This window comes from Typopeltis vanoorti, chromosome 5 (genome assembly GCF_054136105.1).
Source record: "Typopeltis vanoorti isolate ZY-2024b chromosome 5, IOZ_Tvanoo_1.0, whole genome shotgun sequence".
Taxonomy (NCBI): Eukaryota; Metazoa; Arthropoda; class Arachnida; order Uropygi; family Thelyphonidae; genus Typopeltis; species Typopeltis vanoorti.
In genome coordinates this window covers 26,097,514-26,112,941 of record NC_143553.1, presented here as the reverse complement: position 1 = coordinate 26,112,941, position 15,428 = coordinate 26,097,514, and the positions used below count along the sequence as shown (strand labels likewise).

Below are 15,428 nucleotides of genomic sequence, written 5' to 3'. Positions count from 1 at the left end.
CGTACTTTTTTATTGAAATCGGCAGTAGTTCATGCAGAACAGGGAGAAAGAAAGATGCTGGTGAGAGAGCAGCAGTCATCTTTTCCCACTTCTTTCTTCAAAAGACAATGTTAACGGATTCAGATAATGTCTTGAAATCCTGGAAACTTAGAGATCTTGCAGAGTGCAATCACAAATACCTCTTAACGTTTGCCCTTCGGTTGGATCGAATCTCGTCCAGAACCTATATAAAGGACTTTTCAGCTGGAGGTCAGTTAATGGACCTCATGCGTGGGTCGAACAGTTTCGCTTTCCTGGAAACTGGAGGTTTTCATCTTTCAACACTGGCAAACAGACCGGAGAACACACGTAATTGACAGACTGAGTACACTTGCCTGATGGTTTCAGTTGCTTTTGCCGTCATTCTGGACAACCAAATCTTGCGTTTTCTCACAAGAAAAGAAAGCTCGTATTGAATCGTTCGATCAGTCAACAAAGAGCACGCACAGTCTGCACATATCCTTTAACAGCGTTATCGCCACGTTTTTCGTCGTCATTTTCTCTGAAAAGTGCGTGTCAAAAGTTGTCTGTTGCTTCTCCAAAGGGAAATGCTTATTGAGATTGTTAGACGACTTATAAATTCGTCCGTACCATATTATTATTAGTTTTTCTTTCTATCGAGCACTTCTTTATTTCCAGAGCAGACACGAGACCTCTAAAGAGGTAAACACTTTCCTTCTGGCTAATGGAGCGTGATTTTTCGACACACGTGCCTTTTCGGTTAACCATTCGAAGGTGCAGAGCACGTGTTTTTCTTCACTTAATATTGTTTTTCGTCTTTTCGCTCGATGAACAGCGTACCCCTCTTAGCAGTTCAAGCTGAAAAATTTCTCTAAACAGAACGCAGAGAAAAAGTAATGCCGCATAAAGCTACACTCGGGGATGCGTTTTTTTTTTTTTTTTCAACTCTCTGCCCACAACGTAAGCGCAGAAAAATTCAGGACAGTACACTCCATTTAATGCATCGACAGAGAACTTAACTGTTCCTGTCACCGTAAGTGTGGTGTCAAGCAGGGAAATTAATAACCAAGTGGCGCGAGGCTGTTTTTGTTTCAGCGCTGCTACAAGACACGTAAGCGCACTAACAGACTTATAATGATACCCGGACATCTCACCAAATTACGACTCGTCCTAGTGGCAACAGCTGCAAACAACTGCATACCACTAGGTGGCGTCACTGCTTTCGGTGGATGTGCAGTATATTGGAAAGAAATTATACTTTTTTCCCCGGTGCATTTAAATTGCTTAGTTTTTTTTTCCTCCTAAAGAATTATACAGTATCGCAGTATTGTCACAGGCACACGATTCAGCCGAAGACTATTTATTTTTCCCAATACCAAACGATTTTCGTTAGCATAGAAATAAAGGGAATTATTTTCTGGGAGCGTTTCTGAACAACAGCGAGCAGAAAGTGCAGCAGATGTGATGTATACTTACAGTAGTGCGTATGATGGATGCAGCTCTAAGGTAGCATTTGTTTAGTGCATTGCTACATGAAACTTTTCCTTTTAAGTCGCGGATCGCCATGTGAGGTTTCTTTGGAGCTTTACTGGGTTGCATCTTTCTTTCTTTTCTCTCTCTCTCTCTCTCTCTCTCTCTCTCTCTCTCACACACACACACACACACACACACACACACACACACACACACACACACACACACACACACACACACACACACACACACACACACACACACACACACACAAACGAAAGACAGGTCTATAAATAATCGAGAGCATTGGTCGCCATTTAAGCATTTTCAAGAGGATTTGTTTTACTACTTTCCAAAGTTGCGAATATGAAAAAGCCTGAAGTAAACGACGGCTGATCTGTTTTTCGGTACACTCAACGTCACCTGATTTGAACATTTACAAAGAAATCATTGATTCTTGTTATATAGTTCTTGATTAGTGATCCGATAACAGTCACATTTGTTAATTATGTGGATTTTAATTTATAACTGGGAGCACAGGTCATGCCATTTAAATTGGACATATTTCCATTTAATATATGTTTCATAATAATAGTATAAAATGTAAAATGTTACCCATGTGTTTGTTTATTGCTACAATTAAAAACTTATTTTTATCTAAAATTTTATTAATAATTTAGTATTTTTTAAAATTTATTATTACGTGTTACTCTGTTTAATGAAATCTGTGTGTGCCTGAAAAATATTATACCATTCAAGCGAGGTGCCCTTGGTCACAAATGAATGATTTATTACCGAGTCTACAGATACAGCAACATATAAAATTTGGCCCTCAACTATAAAGAAGTAAGACATCTTTAATCTAGTTAATCACAGATTTGCTTTTATGTGATATTTAGGAATATTAATCTGCGCGAGAAGTTAGCAGAGATGATTCTGCTACAGCAATGTATCTCGGCATCACACCGCTGCTTTGTCTTGCAGTATTGGCTGCTACAACAGCAATGTGATCCTGCAGTCTCTAAATAAGTGAATATTTTCCGTACAATGAATATAAAATTACTAAACTGAAAGTGCTCTCTTAAATATAGAATCACCCATCATGATCATCCGGCCTATAGCATTCGCCAGCTGTTCTAATTGAAAGAATCCTCAAGGCCAACATTCGGCCTGGTGTGACTCCAGTTTTAAGTCGAATATTAACGATTTGTCATGTATTCAATAGAAGCACAGTGGAAACGGTGTCAAATTTAGAGTGTTAAATCCAGTTACTGGAAGAATTAAAGCTGTTTGTACATCGCGCAAAATGCCCCAAAGGCGCCGTTTTTCTTTTTCTGCTTTCTGCGTATCAGATCGTTCAACTGTATTTCGACCAATTTGGAATATTGCACTTTCGCTCTTTAAGGCTGACAATTTGGACACATTTAGATCAAAAGGAGGGAGGGAGGGAGGGAGGGAGGGAGAGAGAGAGAGAGAGAGAGAGAGAGAGAGAGAGAGAGAGAGAGAGAGAGAGAGAGAGAGAGAGAGAGAGAGAGAATAAGTAAATCGTCACAGCAAACAAAGGGTTGCGTCTTCTCAGTGTTTTCTTTTTTCTCGACTATTTCAGCTATATTATATAAAAATATATAGCAATAATGATGGCAGTGAGGACAACTGCCATCATTATTGCTATGTAATGAAAACTCTTTATTCACTTATATTTCTTCAGGCTATAAACGCGTTATGTGGAAGAAATTTTCATTAAGATAGAAGAAAGAGGATTTTTATTAAGATATAGAAGATTCTTTTTTTTTCTCCTTTTTATACATTTGTATACATTATCATCATCTCTGCTAACTTCTACGTGTAAGATCATCCATGTCCTGAGAAATATTAGCTATTCATAGGATCTTCCACATTTTACAGGATTTTCTTTCGGGCTTTTATCATTTTTATCTTCATAAACTTATATAATTGTTTATTTAATGGGTTGATTTCTTATTTTTCATTCTAAGTTGCACCTTTCTTTCATTTCCATCATTCCTGTTTACGGTTTCTCTAGTTTTAATTTTGTTAAGTTATTAAAAACAGAATAAGCAATTACGCAGTCTCCCATTCCTCACATTGTATAAGATATATGCTTATAAGTACAGTAATAATCACATTTCGATGGTATTGCAAAGAAATGTATTATTTTTAAAATATTTTATACGAATTCCATGCACAAGAAGGTTTTAAAATCTGGAATAAAACAGTGCTATGTGTGGACAGGTGGTTGAGATGATTTGTTGATGTGCTTCTTGAACAGCTAAATATCACTGTCCTTATGGTAAACATTGTAAGGAGGGCTATTGTAAAGTACAAAGAGAGATGGAATAAAGACTAAACTGAATATTCTAAATATATAGACACAATTTCACCAATTAATATTCTGAAATGTCAAGGAAATCTTCAATAAGCAAGAATTGGTGTTGATTATTTGAATTTAAATAAACCAGAATCATCAGATAAGGCATTTAGGCAGCTGACCACGCCCATTCCGGTTAAGTAAAAACAGTACGTGATAAAAAAAGAAGGGATGTCGATGTGATTCGAGGAATAACTCTTGAAGGATAAAAATCTCAAGAGGAAATGAATACTTGTATGGCTTTGGTTGAATTTCTTTCATTCACCTAAGTCGTCATTAAGTAATGTACAATATTAAGAGATCGAAACACGGGAATAAAAAAAAAACTTACTGTCGTTCTGGGAGCGGTTAGCGGGTGGTTTCCTGGTGGCCCAGTTGGTTCGGATGGCTCTACTCCCTAGCCACTGCCCGTTCATCGTGGCTATCGCACTTTCGGCATCCTGCAAAAGAGAAACAACCCGTGAAAATAAGTCCAGCAGTATTTAATAAATTCTATGAAACTTCAGTTAGTAATAAATACAAGAAATAATACTACGAAGAAATGGTTATGTTGATATGGTATGCCATCCATAATATCCTTTACACAGTAACTTTGTTCAACTTTTTATTACATACGTACATATATGTGTCCAGTTTACACCTAATTTTTTACAGCACAGCCTGGAATAAAGAAAAAAATGCCTTTATGGGGCTTGTTTTGCATTTCTATTTCGAAGAGGTGGTAAGCAAGTTGGGAGATATGCAGTTGCACACAATTGCACATCGCCCAACTTGCCTTCCCACAGCAAGGTACGTTTCAGAAGTCCTTACAAAAGCGTTCATTGACAGTAATAAGGGAGAGGAAGCCACGGGGGTTTGTCAATGAAAGTTGTTTAAATTTCTAGAAACAATTTTCAATAATAATCGCTAATCAACTGTCCATGTAGCTTTATATATACCAGACAACTAATCGTTAGTTCAACTTCGATTTTGAACTTTATGCTGTTTTATACCGAAAGAAATCGCAGTATTGCGAAAGGAAAGAAAACTTTAAGGTGTGAAACCCAAAAGAACTTGTTGCAATTTATAGATTCCTGCAACATCGCCTCTCTACCTACAACATTCAGTAGTTGCGGGGATGCAACTCAGCCGCCACTTCGAGTACTTTGAGGATGACGCCACTGAACGAGGTTTCCAATTCCTGCCAATAACTTATCTGGAGTAAGTGGCGCCTTATCATGAGAATAAGGTGGAATCAATTCCGGATGATCTGATACGTCTTACAATTTACTTGAGCCTTCTTGTAGGAGTTTCATGCAATCGATTCTGTTTATTGCATGTTGAGTGGATCGTTAGTGTTAAGATTCCTCTGTTGCGTCATCAGTGTGATATTCGATGCCAATCTTAGTCAAATGCATCGCAGTCATTGGAAAGGGTAAAGTTACGCCGAGAATGTTTAAGTTCTCCGATTCTGCCAACCGCAATTACACTATCTGATTATTGACGGAGTGTGAACATAAATGCAGCGAAGTATTCCTTCATTAATGAACAAAATCAATTGTGCATGCTCTTTTTTTTTTTTACTGTTGTTTACAGAACAGTCTGTTTAGAAGGAAAGAAATACAATAGAGGAATACAAGCTGCGTACCACAGACGAAATTAGTTATGAAAAGAGAGAGAGAGAGAGAGAGAGAGAGAGAGAGAGAGAGAGAGAGAGAGAGAGAGTCAGTTTCAGGAGAAGGTAATGTTTTCAGAGTGTTGATGGGCACACCAGACAGTGGAAAGCACAAACCTTGGTTCAGCATAGTAAACAAACGTCCCCCCCCCCTTCCGTAGGATGAACTATTGATTTCAAAATAAAGTAGAAAAATTACGCCCTTATAGAAAGCAGGCTACCATCTCAATAACTACAAAAATGAAAGAAAATTGCGTCATAATAAAATGGCCAAATAATACACGACTGCCTTTCACCGAAAAACAAAACACTGCGACAAATTTGACACAGTTTAGAGAATAATGTTGTGAATAGAATCGAACTGCCATTACAAGCAAAACTGCACTGAAACAAATGATTAATTACAAAAATGACACAGAATTGAAAAATGAGCTTATTTTCAGATTATTTCGATATTTTTCCAAATGATTCTGTAGCACAATTCTGTATTCATCCCATCCCATCTCTTTCCCTCTTCGTGTAGAACGACGGCGTAAAGAAAACAATAAACCGGTGCCTCCCATCAAATAAATGTCGACGAATACTTAAAATTCATAACTGTTATTGAAACTTATTATTTTATCTAATTGTAGCTTATGCATCTCGTAAGAAAATGCGACATACTTGTCTGATATAGAATTTTCAAAACTATGTTGGTTACCATAAAAAAAGTTGAATCCATTATTGATGAGATTATTTTAACACTGAAGCAGTTTAGAGAAAACCCAAGGCGGATCATACGTATTCTTAAATTCCATAAAAATCGGATCCATGGCTGCCACTGTTGAGTGGTTGTACGGTGGTGGTGGTGGGGGGGGGTTATTTAGCCATACGCTTAGGCAACCAAGACCAGAACTTAACTACAGTGTTTTCCGCCAGTTTTTATATTTTGTTGGTGGGAAAAGAACAAATTTCTGGATAAAAGATCTTCTCTTATCCATCTACCACAAACTCACTAAACTTTATTCAAAAAGTTCTTATATATGTTTCTAACGTCAGACGGAATTCGAATCCAGATCTCCCCATCTATGACATCTCAGGTATTTCCTAGAAGAGCTGTCATCAACAAATCTTCTGGAGAAGGATGGGTGAGGTGACGATTCTGTTATTTTTATGTGATAGAAGTAGTTTCGATTTCTGACAGTCAGGTGAAGGCGTCCAACAAGACTCTGTTGTTCCACTTGTGAAGCGCTTGTGCAGTTTTTCATCATGGGAACGTACCCCTCTTACCAAAACAACTTCCCAACTTTGCATCACCTGTGTGATGAAATCCTAGAAAACGCAGGATAAGTTACTTCTCGGTCAAATTTCCGAATGAATGAATGAGGGACTCACTATGAAGTCAACACCACGCGGTATTAATGAACGGACCAGCTCAATTGCTTTCGGAGGCTGTCTTCACCAATTATATTAAATTGTTCTGCTTGATTAACTTCGGGGTATCAAAGTTAAAAGATATCAATAATTGGTGAAACCTATTTCGTGCAAGCTATGTCTGTGTGTGTATGTGTGTGTGTTGTATTGCAAGCATATATATATATATATATGTTTTTATTTAACCCCGCATATGAGAAGTCACAAAACTTCACACAACGATACCGTGTCTTGTCAAAAGTGAGAATTTACTATATTACAGATTGTGTGTTTGTACGAAGTTAAAATTTTTTTTATTCTTCTATTTTCTACAGAAGATTTCTACATGCTTTAGTTTGTTGAGAAATATTTCTTTGTCCCTTCGAGTGTAATCTATACTGATGGTAAATATACCATCATTTCTACGTATACGTTGAATAATTGTAATTGTAGAATTAATTCATCATTTATTATACTTCGATGTTCCATATTACACGAAACTCTTTCTTAACAGAAGAATTTCATTCTATTAAAGAACTTTACGATCTCTTGATTTTGATTTCAGCACAGGTACAATGCTGTAATTTAGTTAGTCCGCGCGCTAACTAAATTACTATAAAGATAACAGGAATCAGTCATGCTGATCTCTAATATTGGAGCTTCATGGGATCGCTTTGTTGTCTATGAGGTGAACAAAAAAAAATCTCGGAGGAATAATTATTTACTTCACTGTTGATGAAGACAGTGTTGTAATTGAAACTACACTAAAATTTTATGAATTGGAAACAAAACTGATATTTTAATCAAGAACTGTTACTGAAAATAGTTTGTATGAATTAGAACATCTTTCTTGAATGATTTAGGATTTCATTTTTTCCCACTGGCTAATCTAAGCGAGTCAGTGTACAGAGAAACGTAATGAAACTTTCCAAGGCTAGCGTGTCTGCGTGCTGCTGATATAGAGCTCGCCTGAAAACGGTGCTCGAAGAGAGTAGAATCGGAGTTGGTGTCCGTAGAAATGAAAGGAAAACGAGCGAAGTGCCTATTAACGTGGCGAAATAGCTGTATAATCCAGAAACTTGTTGCTCAATGATTAAAGCCGCGCGCACAACTGCCCGAGGAAGACCGTGAAACTCACCTTCTCCCCCCTCTCTCCACATCATCTGCTCCAATCGATTGGAGCACCTCTAGGAGGAGTTATCGGCTCGTGTTTTTGTCAACAGAGAAACTCTTTCCTCTTTTACGCAGGAATTCGGCGACCGTCTCGCTGTAGATCTGATTAGTCGGAGTGTCACATGATGAAGAGAAATTTATGCCTTCAATAAAGGTATTCTTTCCGAAGGTGGAGTCGTCGCCTTTATTGAAGCTTCCGCTACTATGCCGCAACGGAAGGGCCGACTAACCCGCACATTACTGCTGATGAAGAGAAATTTATGCCTTCAATAAAGGTGCTGCTTTGGAAGTTAAAAGCCCTTTTTACGATACATCCCGCTATCAGCACAGTTAGGGGTGATGATAAATAAACCGATTACCGCTGTCGTCCCAGGGAACCTTGTGTGCCAATGAGGGTAGAAAAACAGAGCGTGCTGTTGTAACATCGAAACACGAGGGCAAAAACACTTTCCATGCCACATTCAACTTGTGGAATGAAGAAATATATTTGAACAAATTATAAAATACCGACCACTGTCTATTAACACCGAAGCCCTCTTCGAATTACAAGGGATAGGCTGGACCCACAGAACACATTCCTAGACTATAATCGACTCCTCATCATCTTGCTTTTAAGAAAACAATGCGTTCATTCTATTAACCAAGTGTACTATCTCTTGATTTCAAAACCACTCTGGAACACGTTTTCTTGTTATCTGTGTAGTGAAGTTAATCTTAGAACAGCAGCTCGGAATCTGTCCGTTGGGACAACCGATTCTTCCCTCATCTGAGATACGGGTATATCAGCAGCGTCACTTGGGTTTTGTTATTCATGGCTCACTTTTTCTGTAACTTGCTTAGAAAGTTAAGAACACCCAACAACATTACTGAGGAGATGGTCGATGCTGGTGGATGAGTATCCAATTCCAAGCAAGCATTTAGTAGAATTAGCTCGAATCCGTCAAGCCGAACAAGGTGAATATTATATTCTTCATAGAGAGGTGTCCTTCATAATTATCTTTGAAACCAATAACTGTACTCGTGCATAATATATCCCTTAGGAAAGCGCAGCATTCGCGTTAACGCTTGCACAATCCTGATGCCTTTCAAAATTCCATTGTGAAATAAAGTGGAATGGAATTCTGGATATGCATTACTCGAGAGAGCGTCACTTCGAGCTTTCTGATTATAATTGCCACTGTTAGGATACGTCAGTGATGAGCTCGCAATCGGGATACTTTGCATCAATTTCTAAATGAGCTAATATTGCGAAAGCAGATAAAACTATCACTCTCTCAAATGAAAATTGCTTCTTGGAAATAGGTAGGCCTCAAGTCTTCAAAGAATTACACTCAGAATTATTTATTATCTCGTAGCGATACTTGAGATTTCTCACTTACATACGCCAGCAGGGAGAGGGGAGGGGGTTGATTACGGAAGTGCTGTGAAGTGGTATTAGACTAATATGAAGTGGCACAACTGTCAAAGCGAAAACAAGTTAAGCTGCTTCGGATGACATAATCCTAATTCTTCTCGATGATAAATTAGCTCATTCAAAAAAAAAAAAAAAGCAACGATAAAGTTGCGCTCAGGAAAAAAATAATCAAAGAAATTAAGACGATATTGGTCAGTAATTTATTCATATTATGATTAAAGAAGCTCTTCATTGTGGATTAACCTTCTTTCTCAGTTCCTATTTCTTACACTGTACTTTTATGCTATTAAGAATTAGTCTACAGATCTCAGTTTGGAAAAAATTTAATAAACCTAAATGTAGTGTTGTGTTAGTCCATATAGTTAAACAATTTTTTTTTCTGTATAAATTCAGAGACAAAATATGATGAAATTAAAATAAGAAAATACGTACTGTTCAGAATTATAGCTAAAATGTTTTATATTATTATGTTGAATTTTGGAAAATATACTGTGTGCTTTTATAGCACTGTTCTGAGCACGAAATGTTAAGTGGTCTAGTAGAAAAATGCTGTTAGGCAGCGACAGGTTTGGTTTGATTCGTCTATAATCATAACTGAAGGCTGTGAGACCAGTGTGTTAGAATATGTATTAACTGCGCAAATTCTTTGATTTTTCTGTCTGTTTTGTCGGATTAAATCCCGAGTTTCCTGGAAGATAAAATCCCACAAACACTGTATGAGACTGGTCATACACCGTAGAAATTAGTTGGCCTCATAATTTAAGTGATGACCTTTGAACTACGACAAATTAATGGCACATCGTACCTGGATGCAATTTCTACAGATAAAAAATAAATATTCGGCCATCGTTTTTCGGTAAAAATGAAGGTGTACATCTATGAAAGTTATTTTGCTGAAATTTTATTCCAGTAACTTAGAACCAATGTCCAATTCAGAGTTGGTTCTTGCATTCAGTCAAATTACAATTCTAATTACTGAGGGAAGGCACCTTCATAATCCAAATACGACACCTTTCATGAATCTTACAGTTCTGTGGATGATGATGAGTTCTGCAGAAAATTTTGCGTACTAATTTGGAGTTTCGACGTGGACGAAACTTAACGAAACGTCCAACTCTGATTTCACCAATATTTACATGAAAAAAATCTCATCTTCATGGTTCTTCAAATTAGTAAAGGAAGAATCACATAAGGATATGTTGCGTTTGCTCATCAGCAGAAAGGGAATATTTGACTTATTCGAGTAAAGATTGTTAACAGAGCAGTTATAGTTTCACAAGACTTTGATTTGCTGTTTGTATTTGCAATGAATTCAAATACAGTTGACGTTCCTTAATGAGTCTACCAGTGAAATAGACATTAATTCTTTCTCGACCAGCATTAAATCCATGAATCAAACACACATAAGCATCGGTTGATACTCCTGTGGATTTACCAGAGACATTATTTCCTTCTTTGTTAATATTAAAAAGAAATAGATAAATAAATATGCGAGGCTTGCTAGCAGATAGTGCTTTCGCAGAGAATGGTAATCAGATCGTAACACTAGTTTCCAGGGCAACCGGCCAACAGGTGTATACAGGTGATCGAGCACCGAAGTATTCTCCAGAGTCAAATTGAATTAACCTTGGAACTGGAAGAGAAGTAGTGCTTGTGGCTAGCGGGCAATACAAACAAAGAATCGCTGATGGTTATTTAGATTGCGAAATACAAATTATAGCGCCAATCATTTGTGATGTATGCAACAGCTAAGATTGCAGAGAAATACTGTTATTCACTAGCAAACGTTTGAAGGCAATCTCATCTGTTTTGATGAGAATTCATAAATTTTACACAGAAAGATTGTTTTCATGTCTGTCCCACTGTCAGCACACAATTTAGCATTATTCTCTCTTTCTCTCTCTCTCTCTCTTCCGACTGGAAAGGGAAAGACGAATATGTTTCGAACTAACGAAGCGTTCAACTCTGATTTCATTACTATCCCACGTCACGAGCTGTTTATCTACAACGGCCATTGCTAAACCTGGCCGTTGCGCGCTTTTTTGATTTCTACTACTGGTGTTCGACCGAGTGGATAGCGCACCAACTCTCCGACCAACAGATTATGAGTTGGAATCGACTGTGGTAGGGTTATTTTCGGCTTGAATTACAGCCGAAACGATTAAGGTTATAATGTTAGTGTATTATATATATATTAACTGCGTGTGTTCTTCTGACAAGTTTCCCTGTGTCATGGGATGAAAATCTGAAGTTAAATTATTAGCTTAACGTAATCCTATTGACCGTGTTCGCAACACTCAATTATGCGACCAAATTGAATGTCACTTGCCGAAGAAACAAATCTATCTCTTACAATGCTGTTCTCGAGTGGAGTTAAAAAACATCAGTTTTAACGATGCAATTACGGACTGTTCAGACTATTAACTGGTTTTAAATTGGTCCTGGGAGTTGGGCAGTGTCGTTAAGATAAGTCATTTATCTATATGAATTTTCTTAAACAGTCGGAAATATAAAATACATCCTCCCGTGACTCAAGGAAATTCGCTAAGCAAAGTGACGTACTTCTTATGCGTTAGCATTCATGAGATAATGGACAAGAAAATCTTTGTAGGCGTGTAGAATGTGATATTTTCAGAATGTTAAAAAGTTGCGACAGCCTACAGGTGTGACAGTAGTTTAAACTCCCTTAAGAGGATCGCCATTGCTGTAACGTGCAAGTGCATTACTAGGCTAACAACGGCATTTACAACCATCTGTGCAACAAAATTACTTGAAGAACAGAAGATATTAAGCGTGATGAGTATACAGCGAGCCATTACTTAAAGGTGCTGTTTCTTCTACGTTTTAATAAAGACATTTCAACATTTACAAATCATTTACGGATGTGAGTTTCCTGACGACACGCACAGCCAGTGTCGGAAACGCATCAAGCCATTAGAGGTTAAACAGTTATTAATATATAGAGACAATGCAAAGGAGACATTAAATCAAGAGTTCATAAGCCGAAGTGAAATAATTTTATTTAAACAGCGGTCTTACACGCTACTTTGCGGCGAGAAGTAGACTCATAGGAGTGCCATTGCGTGTCGAAGAACGCATCAGAAACGCGTTAAAACGGCAGCTGATTACGAAAGAAGTTAAGGAGGAAGATATTTTGCCGTTCATCGCAAGCGCAGGGCAGATGCCCGCTTTACATGGAGATTTTAAATATGCAAAGTTTCTCACGAAAAGCTAAGAGAAACAGAAGGAAAAATAGTAGATTATCACGCAAGCCTTTCTTCTTTCTGATTTTTCTAATTAAATATATAATTTCCCGTACCACGCAAAATCTTTTTTATAAATCAAAATTCGTACTTTCTTTATCTTTCGCGATGAATAAAAAGAGGATTCTTCTTTAAACGTATCCCTCTGGGCTGTGGAGATGTAATGCACGCGATTATGGCAAGAGAGAATTCTGCTGCCGAGTAAACAACTCGAAAGGATTTCATAAGCGATAGGTTATGCTACGTTCACCATCTTGGAACCCTTCCATTGTTTGATTCGTTACGAATCGGGATGTGTAGTTTGGTTCGACTCTTTTGCACAGATACGACACTTCATCTGCAGTTATTCCTTCCATAGCTTTTCAATTAAACGGGTGAGTTAGCCGGTCTCATACAGAGGTGCTTTCCTCCCCCCCTCCCTTTCGGGAAACTGGTTTTTCATCCCCTAAAGCAGACAAACTCCAGAGGAACACACACACACAAACATAACGCACTTGCCTCATAGCTGTGGTCAAAACTCCAAATAGATAATACTTACTTCCAACGGTTTCAACTGAATAATGCTCTTTGATGTTGAAGGAAATGGTAACGAGGATTTTATTACAAAGAAGATGAGCAATATTACCCGATTATGTTACGTTTAGTTATAATGGCGTGATGGAGTCATTCCCGTTCGTAGCTGTTAAGTTCTGTTGATGGAAGCCAGGAAGACTTTTCAACTTACTTTGATCTTCCTTTATTTTTGCTACAACATGTTCAAACTAGTTGCTTCATTTTTTTGTCAGTCCCACTTGCTTGCACGTGGGACTGACAATCTACAGCACATCACTGTGGCGTGTAGACACAGTTACTTTGGTTGGAGAATCTCGGATTCGAATCCAGACAAAGATAAGAATAGGAGAGCCTTTATGAGGATGGGGAGGTTCAATTAAATTTGAACTGAAGTTGTCACTTCAGAATTTTTCCTGAGAATGGAAGCTTTCATCCTTCAAAGCAGGCAAACCAGCCAAAGTGCGTACAGAGTCAGCACAATACATACGACTAACCACCTTATCATAGGTTTTAATCAGGTTTAAGCAAAGCCGGTCTAGCCACGCGAAACCTTTCAGCTTGACATAACATATGGGAAGATGAGATGAAGCGAGTCTTCTGTTATGAATGCGTCTCTTTCGACAAGCCCGTAACTATATACCAAAATTTTCGGAGAAGTATTGAACCACACTAATCCAACCTTAAGTTGGAATTATATGTTAACGATACTACTCACTCCTTGCTTGTAAGGAACAATATTTTTTAATATATTCTTAGGCAAATATAATTCAATGATATTTTCATCATCACCATTTCTGTAAGATATTGTCAGGCGTTGTAAGATATGCTGTAGTTCCAACTTAAGTGTGGACTGAAGTGGTTTAGCTTTTCTTGGTTCATAAGTTACTCGACCCTAATGATCACGTCAAAAACTACTCAACTCAGGATTGATCACTAGTTTCCTCTCGACAGATTTGATCTGAATTGACGTATTAATTTCTTGAGTTCCTAATTTTATATATTCTTACATTCCTTCCGTGTAAGGAATATGTATCGGCTTACGTAGATCATAGCATTCCTCTGAGTGTTTTTACTCTTGCCAGTTTTGCTTGAAGCATCTGTTTTATCTTTCGTACGATCGCCACCACACCAATTGCATTTTCAGTTTCCATATTTTTAATTTATATTCTAAAGATTTCCTTTTTGAAAATGCAGTTGCTATTTGTATTTCCCGTTTTCTTGCTTATTTTCTAAATTCTCGTGTTTTTATTATTGATATTTCATATCAAGAATTTTGCAGCATTTATTTAAGTTGCTTATGAGAATGCTATCATGTGACAAGATTAATAAACTGTTTAAATGATCTATTACGATGTCAGAGTTCATACCACGTTTTAAAATAAGTGTAGTACAATATTACCTTCCCACCATTTAACGCTAAAGTTCAATAAACCCTTTTCTGTCTTCACTGCAAATGAAACACACTGCTGCAGCTTTAAAGGTGAATCTGATCCCGACATTTCCGTATTTGATCTGTATCATGCTCGTCTTATCAACCGTTTATTTATTCATCAATGATTTATTTACCTTCTTTAGACTTCGGACTTTCATGTCTGCACAGTTATGTGGTAGCCATTGCGCCCCTTTTACTGATCATCTCCTCCAGCTTCATTTGGGATTTATGCTTTTTCGTATATTTTGATAAACTCCTGAACTCTGTTAGATATTTCCTATCACTCTCAATTAACCACTGCATGGACTTTGAAATGCATGACTTTAAGGCAGCTCTTTCTTTGAAAGATGTGGGATCGCAGCCTATTTAGAAAGGGAAGAATATTTACAGGGATTTTTCGATTAAAAGTGAGTAAGCCGGTCTCATACGAAGGTGGAAGTAGTAGATTATGTAAATATGATTAACTTCCGTGATTAGAGCATTTTTAGGTTTTTGTGAAACCAAGTTGGCTGGGAATGGCCATTAAGCCAAACACGTTTTGGAGCTAATACGTTTTGTGTTTGGTTTCAATTGTACACTTAATACTGGTGAGTTTTGAAACTAAACTAAGTGCAAGGCACAGACTACTGTTTGCATCATGACATGAAAATTATTCTTTAATTTTTTGTTTTGTTAAACCTTTCATGCAA

General features: G+C 37.5%; 1 protein-coding gene across 4 annotated transcripts in view; it reads right to left on the bottom strand.

The window, feature by feature from the left end:
- The window catches only part of LOC150106269 (cytotoxic granule associated RNA binding protein TIA1-like), a 665,834-nt gene that overhangs the window by 90,333 nt on the left and 560,073 nt on the right, over positions 1–15,428 (bottom strand). For all 4 annotated transcript variants that reach the window (XM_090392287.1, XM_090392288.1, XM_090392289.1 and 1 more), the window contains one exon: positions 4,191–4,299. In XM_090392287.1, the coding sequence (XP_090248413.1) occupies positions 4,191–4,299 (109 nt within the window). The remainder of the gene's footprint in view (positions 1–4,190; positions 4,300–15,428) is intronic.